Source organism: Canis lupus, chromosome 14, assembly GCF_048164855.1.
Source record: "Canis lupus baileyi chromosome 14, mCanLup2.hap1, whole genome shotgun sequence".
Classification (NCBI taxonomy): domain Eukaryota; kingdom Metazoa; phylum Chordata; class Mammalia; order Carnivora; family Canidae; genus Canis; species Canis lupus.
In genome coordinates, this window is record NC_132851.1 from 6772170 (window position 1) to 6787672 (window position 15503).

Sequence of the window (15503 nt, forward strand, 5' to 3'; positions counted from 1 at the left end):
CCCTGCCCCCAGCCCACGGGCCGCGCTCGGGAGGGGTGCTCGCGGCGCCGCTGCCCGGGCGGCCGGGAGGTGACGCGGCCCCCGCGGGAGGAGCCCGGGAGGCGGAGGGGCGGAGGAGGCGCGGGCGGCCGCACCGAGCGGCGGAGGGTCCGCGGGCAGGCGCGTGATGAGCAAGCACCCGCGCCCGGCCCTGCTGCGCGTCGGAGCTCGCGGGGATCCGGGCGGTGGCAGCCGGAGGGCCCCGGCCCCGGGCCTCGCCGCCGCCCGCCCTCGTCACCCCGTCCCGGCTTTCGCTTCCCCGCTCTAGCCCGGGGCGGTCTCGGCGGCCGCCCCCGGCCCCGCGCCCCTTCCCCGATCCCTTCGGGGGGGTCCTCCCTCCGCGGCGCCCGGAGGCTCAGGGACGCGTCAGTCGGCGGGACAGCCGAGCAGCTCCTCCGGGAGCCCGGCCCGGTTCCTCTCCACGCTCGCGGCCCCCGCCCCGGCGCCCCGCCCGCGGGAGGCCGCTGCGTCCCCGCGCTCCCAGCAAGTTCCCGGGACTCCCCCGGGGGCCGGGCCGCAGCTCCCCCTCTCCCCTGCGCGGCGGCGCGCGCCCCCGCCGGACTCCCTCGCGCCCGCTCCCTCCAGTCACCCCACCCTTCGCCGTCCCCGCCACCTTACTCCGCTCCCTCCCCCGCCGCTCGGCGCACACGCGGCCCGGCCCGGCCTCCCGCTCCTCTCTGCCAAACCGCTCACTTGCCAGCCCTTCGCCCCCGGGAAGGAGGAACGTTTCCCGGAGCGCGCTCCCCAGCCCTCGCTGCCCCCGCCCCACCCCGGCTCTTTTTCTCTCGGGGGAGGGGGGCTGTCGCCTCGGATTGAAGGCCATTGATTTGTATGCATTTGTCCCAGCGCCGGAGGCTGCCCCTGCCCCAGCCGCCCGCGCGGGTGCCGCCGCCGCCGCCGGAGTCGCCTCCCTGCCCCCTGGGTGGGTGAGCTCCGCCAAACATGTCGGCTCCTGTCGGGCCGCGGGGCCGCCCGGCTCCCACCCCGGCGGCCTCTCAGCCGCCCCTGCAGCCCGAGATGCCCGACCTCAGCCACCTCACGGAGGAGGAGAGGAAGATCATCCTGGCCGTCATGGATCGGCAGAAGAAAGAAGAGGAGAAGGAGCAGTCGGTGCTCAAGTAAGGACCCGGCTCCATCTTCCCGCCTCCCTCCCTCCCCTCCGCCCCCACAGCCGCTGCCCTGCTGCCGCCGGCGCGCCCCGCTTCGCCGCCCTCCCTCCCTCCCTCCCTCCAGCCGGCGGCGCCGGGGCCACGAGGGCTGCGGCCGGCGCCGGCCGCCGGGGCTGCTTTGTGGGTGTCGGAGCGCGGGGGTGTGTGTCGGGGAGGAGGGCGCCGAGGCCGTGAGACGAGAGGGTGGCGAGCCTCTGGAACGTTGCAGTTTTCCCGGGCGTCCTTCCGGCTTTCCCCGCGGGCCAGCTGGGCTCCAGGGCCCCCGCGGGGCTGAAGCGGAACCCAGACTCCGCGCGTCCCCTCTCCCTTCCAGCCGCCCCCGCGCGGAGGCAGTGACTGGGGCAGCGAATCCAATATGGCCGTGCACAGGTGCTCCCCGGCCGGGACCCGGCGAAGGCGCGCCGCCGGGGACGCGGGCGCGGCCGGGGCCCCCGGGCCCGGGTTTCCGCAGGGCGGTTCCGCCTGCACCGCGGAGACGAGCAGAGCTGCCCGTGGTCGCCGCGGGCAGGGGGGCGGCGGTGCGGGCGAGGGGCCTAAGCCCTGGCAGGTCTCGGGTGGGTGTGCGGCCGCCGCCATCTTCCAGCCCCTCCCCCTCGGCGGGTTCTAACACCCTGCGCTCTGCTGTTCTTCCTGTTTGCAACTAGTCAATCTGTTTAATCCTGAGGAGACTCTGGAGAGGCTCCCGTTCCTACCATGACTGCGGTGTGGGATGCTTCCTACCTCACTAAGTTCTGCTACTCGTGTTCCCAGTCTGGGCGGCCGGGATTTTGCCGAGGGTGGGATAGTAAAGGCAGCACCCAGGCATCTCGGTGTAGCGCTGTGTAACTTCAGCACCAGGGAGCTGTCCAGACGCAAATACAGCTTTGAGGCTCCTTTTCTTCTCACTCTAAGCAAAGATTGGTTTCTGCGGGTTTGCTTTTCAGTGTTTTATGGGCATTTGACTTCTCAGTTACTGTATGAAAGAGATTGTGCAGAAGAGGCGTAACCTTTTTATGTTTTTTCCAACTCCCCTTTTTTTTCTTTTTCATTTTACTTGAATTCATTTTACTTGAAATGAATTATTCACTAGGAGATTAACTTGTACAGTTTATGTGCCAAAGGTGGGATGGTTCATCGGTGTGTTATCAAATACACTTTTCCCATATTCTCCACAGTAACACACAGTTGACAGAGTAGAGTTCCTCTATGAACGTACTAATACACTGACCTCTAATCATGTAGATTTTAAAAACAGGTTGTCGAATTCAGTATTCTTTAATGCACTTATAAAGAAACAAGTTTCTGTCTATACACATATTTTCATATTTTATAAAAATACCATAAATTATGGTAACAAGTGCATCAAATATTTGTACATATTTGAGAAAAAAAATTTCTCAAAAAATATTGAAGCTCTAAGAGAGCAAATGTTCCTGACATATTAATTGGAATACAGAAGAATCACTTCTTCAAAGCTAATTCCTGGGTTTGGAGGCTTGTTTAGGAATATGATTTATTAGTCAGCTTGGCAAGTGAAAAACAGTTAAGAGATTTAAGTGCTTATTTTAACTAATGGAGAAATAAAGCATTAATATTGAAGCTTTTTGAGCATTCTACTCCCTTAGCTTTACTACATACACTGACCACTCCAAGCTTTTGATAACTTAGGGTTTGATATTTAGATATATGAATCTATATTTTTCACTATACTTGCACTAAAATTAGTGGTGCCAAAATGATGTCAAATAAAATGTGGTTTTATTTCTTTGACCCACATATTTAAATGTACAGTGTGTTTTTACTTCTTTATAGTGTGCTAAATCATAGTATTACTGGCTAGTTCACTGTAGTTCCAAATCCATTTATTGTTCTGATATATAGAAATGTAAACGAACTTTTGAATACTAAATTAAGAATTACTCAGAGTGACCAGTATGTTATATTAGGAAAATGTTGTGAAAGGGTTTTTCAAGTAGGTTCATTACATTACATACATTACATTTCTGTGTAAACCAACATACCATGCAAATATATATAGTGTTCATACATTCATATTTGCACAGTTTAGGTAGAAACATTCTCTAAACATACATTCACACGGTCTATGAAATTACACTGATGAAAAATCTATTCTTTTTATTTTAAATATGTTTGCATTTCTACCTAACAGTCTTGGAAGGAGACATGCCTCAAAATGGCCTACATGGTTTCAGAATTATTTTTATATTCATTTTAACAAGAAGTTTCTTGGAGGTTAAAGCATAATATACTTAAAAATTTAATTTTACATGTTCTTTAAGAATGTTTTTGGCTTTTGTAATAAAGTAAGACTAGGCAAGGAAAATGAGGAAAAGATTAGACTTTCTGATAGAATTATAAGAAAAGATTGTTTTGAAGAATTTTATAATTTATTAGGTAATATCAATTTTGGGTATTAAGTTATAAATACTATGTATAAGAAAAAATAATACTAGTATTCTTCAATGATTACTATTTCTCATTAAATTTTAGGGGCCATTTTATCTGGTCAAGACTACATTATCCTTTGTTTTTCTTTAAAAGAGTGGTGTCCATTTAATTGCATTTTAACATCTATTCTGAGAGAAGGTCATGGACAGAGAAACTGAAAATCAAATTCATGTCTGCTGCTTGTAACAACTATGTTAAAAGAGAAGTTTGATGTGTGAAAAATTGAAACCATTGGATGAAAATATTTTCATACTAAGTATTCATACAAAGTGGGATATGCATACCAAAGTACATCACAAGATGATATATTGGAGTACAGGAAGAGAATATTAAAACTTATATTCCTATTTCTATTTTTACTTGAAAAAGAAATTAAGTTTCACTGATATTTAATATATGGATTGACACAATATTAAGATGCGTATGCTTTGTGAGTAAATATGCATGTATTAAGAAGTTCATGCCTGAGATATTCTTAATGAGAGAGGTGAGCAATCAAAGGAGATTAAGACCACTATAGTAGTCTCTCTCTTTACGAAGAGAATTAATTAGGAACTATTTATATTTAATTATTAGCAATTTCTTCAAAGCCTTGCTGAACATCCACATACTCTGGAAGTCTTCTATCATCATCAAGTAACTTCATTTTACATGAGATTGAGATACTAAAATTTTGGAAGCATTTTTATATCTCAGATCCCTCAATAGATCAGTAATTACTTTTTTTTTATCCTTACATGAACATCCTTTTATAGTTTTAGTTTTGATAACTCAATCTACTGGTAGAATCTATAATGTTCTTTTACTTACTAGTATTTTTAAGCCTTGTCTTTCAAAGATTGTAAACTTCTTGAAGGTAAGAATAAAAATGTACTCTTCTTTGGAGTTTGTGTTTTGGAGCATTTTTAACACCTGCACCTATTAGTTACCTAATAAGTAATGTTGTTGTTAATGAGGCAGATTACACATTTTGTTGGGAAAATGAAGATACTTTTTTTGGAAAGAAAAGCATAATTTATTAAGCCTATATTTTCCAATGAGTTTTTTTTTTTTTTTTTTTTTTTTAGTTTATTTTTTTGGTGTGATATTGGGGAAAAATATATGAGAAAAGCAAAACCACTGAAATCAATAGAAAAGTTTTCATTCAGTAAATATTGAGTTTTTTATATATATATCATAGGCTTTTTTTCAGATGAGTTTTTTTTTTTTTAAAACAAATTAGAAATTATGTTTCTTGATGTGCAAATTATCTTTTGATTCTATGTTTGGATTTTCTGTTAATGTTAAAGGGATAAAATTTGCCCCCTAAATAAAGGAAGACAATGAGGAAAAGTTTAATGATAGATCAGAGTGATAATTTAGCTTACATTTAAAGCATAGACTAGCAGATCTGAATTTTTTTAAATTTAATTTTACAAATATTTTTCAAAGTCAATTTATAAGTTTCTTTATTTAATGGATAATATATACTTATCATATAAAATTTCTTAGCTACATTTCCCCCCAAGCCAGAGGCAACGACTTGTGCCAGTTTATTGTATTACTATTCTAGAAATATTCCATGCATAAGAGTAGATATGTATGTATATCACATATTGTGTGTGTCTGTAATGAGTGTATGTTTGTGCACACAGATATATGGATGGATGTATATGTGGAAACATAAAAAACACAAATGTGTATTGCAGTTTACTTTTTAGGAGATCATTTCCACACCCATTAATATATAGTTTTCTTGTTCATTTTAATGGCTGCATAATATCTCATTTTGTGAATGTTCTGTACTTTGACTAGAACCGTATTTTTGGGTATTTAGGTTGATTCTAAGTATTTTGCCATTAGGAACAACACTGTGATAAGTATCTTTGTACATATATGATTTCCTACATACGTGAATATATCTTTGGAATAAATTCCTAGAAATGCATTGTTGGGTCAAAAGGTCAGTGTATTTTAAATGTTAGTAAATATCGCCAAATTTACTTTCATAGAATAAGTATGCATAAATAACATAAACTAGGGAGACTCCCACATCCTTTCCAATTCAGTGTGTGATAATCTTTGTCAATGTTTTTGTGAAAAATATGCCATTGTAGACTTAATTGAAGTTTTCTTATTATCAGTGTGGCTGATTTGTTTTTTACATTTGTTTTACATTTGTTTAGAGTCTTTTGTCTTTTTTTTGGGTCACTTTTAGTGATTTATAGAAGCTCTTTTTATTGTCATTTGTTTATGACCTTGTTTATGCCTTTTATTACTGGTCAAGATTTTTAAAAAATGTGTTTGAATTTATTATTTTGTGTTTTATAGCTTTGGGGTTTGTGTTGTACTTAGAATGATCTTTCTCATTCTAATATTTAAAAAGCTACCATATTGTCTTCTTATAGCTAAATGAAAATTTAAGACCATGGCATATCAAATAATGGATACAATGCAATCATGAAGACTTTAAAATAAAAATCATTATTGTACATGTAAATAGCCATGGCCATTGTCAAAAATTGAAAACCTGTAGTTTCTAAGAATTTAAAATGCATTCCAAGGCATCGATTGACTTATGAGATAGTACTTAATTCTTTATATATGTTCCACATTTTAAAGTAACTAGGACCATTAAATAATATCTTCTTGTTGACAATATATATTGATAAAGAACTGATCATACTGTGTGATGAAGAGAGAGGTAATGGAGGCAAGTGTGAGGGACCAGATGGATTTTGACTTGAAACCTTATTTTACTAATTAATATCTGTAAGGTCTTACTTATATTGTTAAGCACTCTGAGCCCATGTTTCCTCATCTGCATTATCTGAATAGTACCTTACACCTACCTTGAAGGATTGTTGTGAGCAATATAGACTAGATGTCCTGTCATAAGTAGGTGTGCAACAAATAGTCATTATTAACTGATTATAGACAACAGTTTCTAAATGTTAATATTATCATAACATTCCTCGGTGAAATCTTACTTTTTTTAAAAAAAATAAATTGAGACATTCTCTTCCTTCTCTACTGAGAAGCCAAAAAACTACCTACCTGAAGATTTTTTTTTAATTTTTATTTATTTATGATAGTCACAGAGAGAGAGAGAGAGAGAGAGAGAGAGAGAGGCAGAGACACAGGCAGAGGGAGAAGCAGGCTCCATGCACTGGGAGCCCGATGTGGGATTCGATCCTGGGTCTCCAGGATCGCGCCCTAGGCGGAAGGCAGGCGCCAAACCGCTGCGCCACCTAGGGATCCCCCTACCTGAAGATTTTTAAGTTACTTCATTATTTATCTAGAAGACCAGGGATGGAAAGGGAAGGTGATGAGTTAGAAGCAATTTCCTCAGCAAAAACCATTCTTAGCCTGATAACTAAGGCGTAGTACTGAAAATAATACAGCAAATTATTGGTTATTGGCAAGATACTGATTGTCTTGGGTAAATGTGAGGGAACTAATTTGTGCAAATTACTCTGTGATTGTCCTTAGATTTGCCTGGGATCAATTTTTTACTTTATTAATAAATAAAAATATGTATTTACTTATTTGTCTTATTCATATTATATCTGAGAACTCAGAGAATCTTTTCAGGGTAATGGATTCTGAAGAATTATTATGGTTCAGAGTACTCTCCTTTCCATTGCTTCTCGGAAACACAAAATCTTTGTATGACTGCCTCTTTCTCATCTTTCTGACCGTAGCTTCAAGTTTGCATTCTTAGAGAGCTTTCTTACCCAAACATTCTTAAGTAGGTTCTCCTCTTCCTTCTTTTCCACATCTTTCATATTTCCCCGGTTATGCTTCTTAAAACTTACCGTTTCTTTTTTTATAGTCTGTCTACCTTGCTAGATGATAAAATCCCAGAGAGCAGATACCATGTCTGTTTTGCTCACCATTTTAGCCTCAGCTTCTAACCTAACACACAATGCTTTATGCATGGTAGTACTAAAAAATATTAGTTGGGTGAATGAATGAAACATTGAGAATGAGATACTGTGTTCATTTAGGTCCTGCTTGTTTTCAAGGTGAAATTCAATAGTCTAAAAGAAAAAGATATGCTTGGGTAGTAGTGCCCTTATTTTTTGAAATCAATTATAATTTTTAAATATATGTCCAGTTTTGCTTATATAACTAGAAGCAAAATTAGAGTATTTGCGTGTGATTGCAACTCATCTTTCTTTTAGGCTAAGCACATACCTGTTTTGACTAGAGACCAGAAGAGTATTGTGATATGTTGTTTTGAAATTTTAATTATTTTCTAATATAAGGAATATTTTGCTTTAAAAATTATTACTTTACTTTGGAAGTATTTGTAAATTTCCAGTGCGTTTACCAGAGCTGAATGGTAAGTGGTGTACAGACTATTGGATAGAAACAATTCTTCCCAGAGGCAGGCAATCAGAGGCCAACCATAGTCATATGAACACATTGAAATGTAAGATGTAATGAAAAAAAACACAATATAGGGGTTTTTAGTACATCATGATCATAGTAAAAAATATGTCAGATTAGTTAATTGAGAGTTTGTTTTCTCTTTGGTATTGTTTGAGGGGGTCAGACATTTTATCCTTTTTAAGTCTCTAGAAATTTTACTCCTACTAGATAGTAAAGATTCTAGACATTAGAGATACTGTTGTATTCACTAGTCATCTGATGAAGTGCAGATATCTATCTTTGGGTGTTAAAATGCTTTGAACCATTATCAGCTAACTCTATAGGAACTCACTATAAGAAACATGGTAAACCATAATTACAATATTGCATGTAAGTGCTAGGAGACCACTGTGCGCAGTGTATCATAGGTATATTCGTAGAAGGGGAGCACTTGATCCAATTTGGGGGGATGACCTCTAGGCTGAGGCTCATAGGATGAGTAGATGTTAGTTGGGCAGAAAAAGACATTCTAAGCAAAAATATTAACACTCTCAAGTCTTCCTACCCTACCCTTTAACTTTCTTTGTAATAGAGAGGCAGGACATGGTCAAGAAACTGACTTGAAGTGGTTTAGAAGGTCTGGAGCATAGGGTTTATTGGTGAGTTAGTAGAGGAGACTTGAGAGATGGGAAGGGTCAGAGCTTCAAAGACGTTATATGTTCTTCTTTTGGTTTGGCTTTAATCGAGAGGGCAGGAGGGAGTCATGGGAGGATTTTAAGCAGTGACACAATATAATCAGACTTTTGTTGAAAAAACTCCCGCTCTTGGGGATCCCTGGATGGCGCAGCGGTTTAGCGCCTGCCTTTGGCCCAGGGCGCGATCCTGGAGACCCGGGATCGAATCCCACGTCGGGCTCCCGGTGCATGGAGCCTGCTTCTCCCTCTGCCTGTGTCTCTGCCTCTCTCTCCCTCTCTCTCTGTGTGACTATCAAAAATAAATAAAAATTAAAAAACAAAAACAAAAAAACTCCCGCTCTTATAGAACGGGGGATTGATGAGAATATGTAATGCTAGAGGCAAGAGCACTATTTAGGATACTCTTCTAGTAGTCCAAGTGACACATGATGTAGATATGAAAGAAGGCAGTCCTGGTGGAGGTCAAGAGGCAGGATAGCTTTGGAAATATTTAGGTGCCAAATTACTGGGATTTGCCAATAGTATAAAGTAAGCTCTTATGATGCCTAATATGCCCAACTGACTAGCATACATAATACATATCTATCTTTGCTCATCTCACTGATGGTTAGCTTTCTAAACTGGTCTAGTCTCAGAACCATAGTTCTCTTGAGAGAGCACTTGGGGGAAAGGCTTCTTTTATTGTTTTACTTATTCTAAACGGTTTTTTAAAAGATTTTATTTCTGTTTATATATTCATGAGAGAGAGAGAGAGAGAGAGAGAGAGGCAGAGACACAGGCAGAGGGAGAAGCAGGCTCCATGCAGGGAGCCCGATGTGGGACTTGATCCCGGGACTCCAGGATCATGCCCTGGGCCCAAGGTAGGCGGCTTAACTGCTGAACCACCCAGGCGTTCCTATTCTAAACAGTTTTTAATGTGAATACTTATACTAGAAGTGACTACAACTTTGATATAATAGGGGTAGGATGGGAAATAATAGAGTAATAGTAGGAAGCACAAAAAGGGAGAAAGAACAGAAGGCAAAGAAAAAGGGAAGAAGCTCAGGACTCTCTGAATCCGTTCATAATTGTGAGGAAGCCTACTTAACATTTTAACTTAGAAAACTTTTTTCCTACTGAATATATTACCATTGTATAATTTTTTCAAAACTGCAGGTCTGCTTTCCTTTTATTGAACATTCCTTGCTCCCATTGACAACTTCATCTCCATGAATTTCTCATCATCTGGTTTTGTTTCATTCTTTGGGTATTTTTAGCTATTACACAATCTTTGTTTTAGATGTTAGATTTAACTAGGACAAATTTCCTTTCTTGTATACATTCCTATATCACCTCCAAGAGAATTTTGGAAATGTGAGTATACTTTAGGAGAATATAGAAAAGAGATTAGCTGTGGAAATGACATTGTGGTTGGTGAAGATTCTGTTCTTTATATTAGCTTAGTGAATTATTGCAGGTTTCAGACAGTGCTGTGTTATGAAAGAGAGGTAAGTTTTGTTGGATTTTGTGATGGAAAGTTTTAGAAATAGGATTAGAAGTAGGATTATAGAAAGGGAAAAGTTTAGAATAGGTTTAGACCCAGGAGTGATAAAATATGATTTCAGATACTAAACAATACAGCTAGATAACAGAATAAAACCATAATGGTATTTTTGATAAAGGGTTTGCTTCTCAGACACATATATGAACAATCTGTTTTATTACACATCACATCACACAGAACTCCTTTGGACTAAAAGCTGAAAGAATTAATGTTTTTCTTTGCACAAATATATTTTTTTGGAAAAATATATTTGGAGTGGAGATAGCTAGGTTTTCATCAGGGATTTACATTTCTCTTTCACAGAGTTGTTGCTGCCCAGCTGCCTAGCCCTGGACTACCTTTCTTCAGATTTCCTTGTTTCTAAATGGGTTCATGTGATTAAGTTCTGGCTGATGATTTAGGCCCCCAACTCCACTCCATTAGACTTTTTATGAATAAGACATATGTTTCTGGGTTAAGTCAACTTAACTGTGTCTATTACTGTGGCTATCTTAAGTAATATCAATCCTCTTGTTAGTATCTGTTATTTGTTTAACTTTGGGAAAACTTTAAAGTCCCCATCTGCACTGGTTGACTCCAGAAGTACTTCCATGGTACTGAACTTTATTACCATAAGTTGATTTCTCTTTGATGATTGTCTGGCCTAAGTTAATGTAAGTCTTAACTCAGCCATCGGATTCTTGAGTACAGAATTTACTAGGGAGGGTCTGTTCTATCTGCTTGGGGACAATTGGGCTCAACCCCAACTGGGGATTTGTTATTGAAGGTGCAAGAAGGCACAGCCACTGAATCATAATAGAGATACTTGCTCTGGAAGCAAATATAGGATAAAGACTTCATGACAAAACAAAAATTTGCAATCATAGGATCCATTTTAGAGTCTCGTTGTTAGATGTTTTATAGGTTGAAGGTTCATGGTTAAATTCCATTTCCAAACTAAAGGTTAGGAAAATTTATAGCAATTGGAAGTAAATTTTATAAGACCAGAGAGAGATACAGTTGAATGTCATTGAACTTTTATTACTGCATGTTACATAGTTTTTCCTTTCACCCCTCTAGATCTACTCCTACTCTACTGCTTTTCCCTCATTTTGCTGTATATAGTGGGAGACTGACCTCTAAGGATTACACCACTGGGGTCCCTTGTCCCTGACTTTTAGTTGGGTTTTGTGTCTTGAGATATTTGCAGTTTGGAGGGAGGGAGGACAGTGAGGTCACATTATTTGTTTGCAGGCTTCCTTCAAAGGAAGGAACTTGCCTTTGCGGTTGGTTGTGTCTTTCTGTTGAAAACAACAGTTCCATCTGCCGGCCCTTTAGTATATCTATTTTCTTCTGGTTCTGGAAATTGCTTTTCAGGCCGCTGCACTGCTTGTTGATTTCCTTAAACCCTGCCCACACCTTTGTGAAATAGTCTCTTTATTAAACTCTAGTCAGTTTGGATATGCCATGTGTTTGCTGCTAGGACTCAGAATAATACATTGTGGTTCAGTAAAAATTTATTGGGATTATGAATGTGAATGGACCATAACTTGAGGTAGTCACAATCTACTTTCTTCAATATGTCCACAGTAATTTTTTAATGAATTCCTCTATGTGTCATGTTCTTTAATTCTTTTTTTCCCTTTAATTTTTCGATTATGCACCTGCCCTTACTCTACCTGGTGAGCAGTTTTTTGCTTACCTCCATTGCCTTGAGGAGATACAGTCCTTTGATACATTTCTGTTAGCTATCTCTTTTCTCAATTGTTATCGCATTTAAAAAATATTTTATTTTTAAATTTTGGTTTAACCTAGGCAATAAAACATTAAAAGTATCTATGAAATAAAGTAGAAAAAGAACATGATCCAAGGCTGTCCTTCAAAATTACTAATACAAGTCCATGTCTCAGTCTGTAGTTGAATATGTTAGACTAGACTAGAAGTCAGGAGTCCAGTCAGGAGACAACAACTACAATAGTAATTTGAACAGGAAAACTTTAATATAAAGGTTATTAACCTGTAGCAGGGAGCAGCCACTTCTTTTAGTGCTGAGGCTGAGTACCCAAGAAAGGAACAAATTTGGAAGAGATTCCTTCCCCTTCAAGGTTGTGGCTGAGGTTCAGCCCTTGTTAGGTGTGGCTGTGGCCCATTGAGCTGCCTCAGGCTGAGGCAGGCAAGCTGGAAATCTGTGAGGGTGTTGGTAGGGCTTGCAGAGAAGCTGGCCAGACTTTTCAGAAAACTGGCTGGGAAGCCACCTAATGGGGTGCCTGTTGGGGTGCTACTGAAAATGATGGAAAGACGCCCACTGGGGTAGTAGGGGAACATGTTAGGAGGGTGAGTGCCACTGGTGCCCTGTAAGCTCCTGGCAGCCAAGGAACACAAAATAACTACCAAAGCACCCAGAACCAGAAAGAGAAGCCCCTTCTTCCTTTACTGTTGCTTTGGCTCCCTCTGCCGACAAAGCTTAACACTGTGCCACTGGTGAAGGACAAATGGTTATAGAGTCCATATCCAGTATCAAAACAGGACAAAGAAGGGTGGATTTACTGAGTAGTAGTAAATTTATAAGCTGTGCTCTCCCTAAATATCAGTAGCTTAAAACAATATAGGTTTATTTCCTTTTCATGCTGTATGTTTTCTCTGGGGCACTTGGGGGCACATCCTCATTCTGGGACAGGCTGATGGAGAAGTGATCTGGGACATTGAGAACAGTGAAAAGAGAAACTGTGGTGAACTGCAAGTTGTCTCCTCAGGTTGTCTCTCAGAAATACATAAAAAACTTGTGATCACAACTCATTGGCCAAAACAAGTTGCCTGATCGTGCCTCACTGGGGGCAGAGTACAGTCCTACCATGTATGGAAGGAAAATCAGCAATATTTGTTGAAAAATATAATTACCACAAGATTGACAGGATTAGAAAATTAGTATTAGAAAATTTGCACTTGCTAGGATAATTACTTATATTTCTTCCTCTTAAATTTTATTTGTTTTGTAGTTCTTATGAGTTTTAGTGAAAAGTAGCATCAAGATAAAAGTTGATGGTGCTCTTAACTTCTGGATAAGGAACCTCAAACCAGAGAGTGAACTTACGCATTTGTGTAAAACAGTGAAGCTGTAAATAATTTCAGTAGCACGAAGTATATTTTTTTGAAGGTTAGATACAGAATTTATTTTTAAATTTTGCATTAAAAATTTTAAAAAATACTTCATTCATTATTATTTATTTATTTGACAGAAAGAGCACAAGCAGGGGGAAGGGCAGAGGCAGAGGGAGAAGCAGGTTCCCCACTGAGCAGGGAGCCCAACATGGGGCTTGATCCCAGGATCCTGGGATCATGACCTGAGCCAAAGGCAAGATGCTTCACCAGCTGAGCCACCCAGGTGCCCCAATTTTGTATTAGAAATTTTACATTAACCTATGCTGATGTGATGTCACATGAAATATGAAATGCCTATTTATGTAGAAAAGGTTTTTTCATTTATGGTCAGTTGTGTATAGAGGATTGAAAAACAAGATCTGGCGATTTGGATTAGAGTTCTTGCTTTCAGCATTAACAAGCTCTGTTTTCTAGAAGAAGTCACTTAACCTCCCTAAACTCTGTAAAATGGAAATTGAAAACCAATGTCCAAAATCCCTTAACTCAAACTTGTATGAGATGTGTTTTAGAGGTTTTTGATTTTGGAAATGTAAAAATGCACATACCTTATAATATGTGACTCTTATCAGGATCAGGACAGCAGCTCCTAATCAAGCACATTTATATTTCTTCAGTGAAACATGAGTGTTTACAAATTAATTTGATAAAGACTGTATATAGCCTCATGCTAATTCAGATCAAGAATTTTGGCCCAGACTTATAGAAAAAGTTCTGTTTTCAGAGCTTCGTGGGTTTTGGGACTGTCGGTAAGGAATTATGGGCTTTTGGTATTTTTATCATAGGGTTAAAGTGACACTATGTAAATGAAAGTGACTTTAAGCTATAAATCACTATAACATGCTAATTATTGCAATCACAGTAGCCATTGATGTTATCATTGTAATCAGCCTTTTAAAATAATATTTAAAGGAAAGAATTGAAAATTGGATGTTGCTGCTGTAGGCGTACTTAAATAGATTAGTATTAGAGCGTTTATTGATCTCAGCTCATTTAAATTTTTATTAAAGATGATTTAAATGTTGCAGCCTGGATGGCTCAGTGATTTAGCACTGCCTTTAGCCCAGGGCGTGATCCCGGAGACCTGGGATCGAGTCCCACGTCAGGCTCCCTGCATGGAACCTGCTTCTCCCTCTGCCTATGTCTCTCTCTGCCTCTCTCTCTGTCTCTCATGAATAAGTAAATAAAATCTGAAAAAAAAAAATTTAAATGGGACTGTTGCCAGAAGGAAAATATGTAAAGTATGAAAAATCTGATCATGTCACTCTTTTCCTTAAAATATCTGTGTCTTCCCATTGCTACCTGCACGTAGCCTTTAACTGGAGTCCTTCCTCTGAATGATGGTATACAGAAAATAATGAGGATTATTTTCTTAATTCTCCCAGGGATAGGTATATAACTACTACCATACTGGATGCATTAGAGATAAATTAATTTGTTACATACAATAGATGCCTTAGGACTTTATTTATTTCTTTATTTGTGAGAGACACAGAGACAGAGGCAGAGACATAGGCAGAGGGAGAAGCAGGCTCCCTGTGAGGAGCCCAGTGTGGGACACCATCCCAGGACCCCGGGGTCACGACCTGAGCCAAAGGCAGAAGCTTAACCCCTGAGCCACCCAGGTGCCTCTGCTTTAGGATATTTATTTATTTATTTATTTATTTATTTATTTATGATAGGCACACAGTGAGAGAGAGAGGCAGAGACATAGGCAGAAGGAGAAGCAGGCTCCATGCACTGGGAGCCCAACATGGGATTCGATCCCGGGTCCCCAGGATCGCGCCCTGGGCCAATGGCAGGTGCCAAACCGCTGCGCCACCCAGGGATCCCTGCTTTAGGATCTTTAGAGCATAATTCTCCCCCAGATTTCTGGTTGACAAAGGCTGGTGAGAATATACAATTCTTAGCATGTTGTGATCTGACCCCTTTTTACTATTTGTAGTCTTGTTTTTTTCCCCATTATACCATATATTTTAGCTGCCTACTTACATTCCTTTACTTAGTGCTTCCTAAACTCTTTTATGTCATACTACACAAAGAAAACAATAATAGACATATATGTCATGTTGGGGTAAACTGGAAAAGAGTTGGGGGCATCTAATGGGATTTTGTGAA

The 15503-nt window shown here is 40.6% G+C and overlaps 1 protein-coding gene across 38 annotated transcripts in view; it reads left to right on the top strand.

Moving 5' to 3' along the window:
• Nucleotides 1-606: 606 nt before the first annotated feature.
• Nucleotides 607-15503, top strand: part of RIMS2 (regulating synaptic membrane exocytosis 2) — a 581405-nt gene continuing 566508 nt past the window's right edge. For 5 of the 38 annotated variants that reach the window (XM_072774153.1, XM_072774192.1, XM_072774159.1 and 2 more), the window contains exon 1: nt 616-1157. In XM_072774153.1, the coding sequence (XP_072630254.1) occupies nt 982-1157 (176 nt within the window). In that variant the 5' untranslated portion in view covers nt 616-981. Of the gene's footprint in view, nt 1158-15503 lie in introns of all 38 variants that reach the window. The other 33 variants (XM_072774158.1, XM_072774189.1, XM_072774152.1 and 30 more) reach the window with 16 other exon arrangements.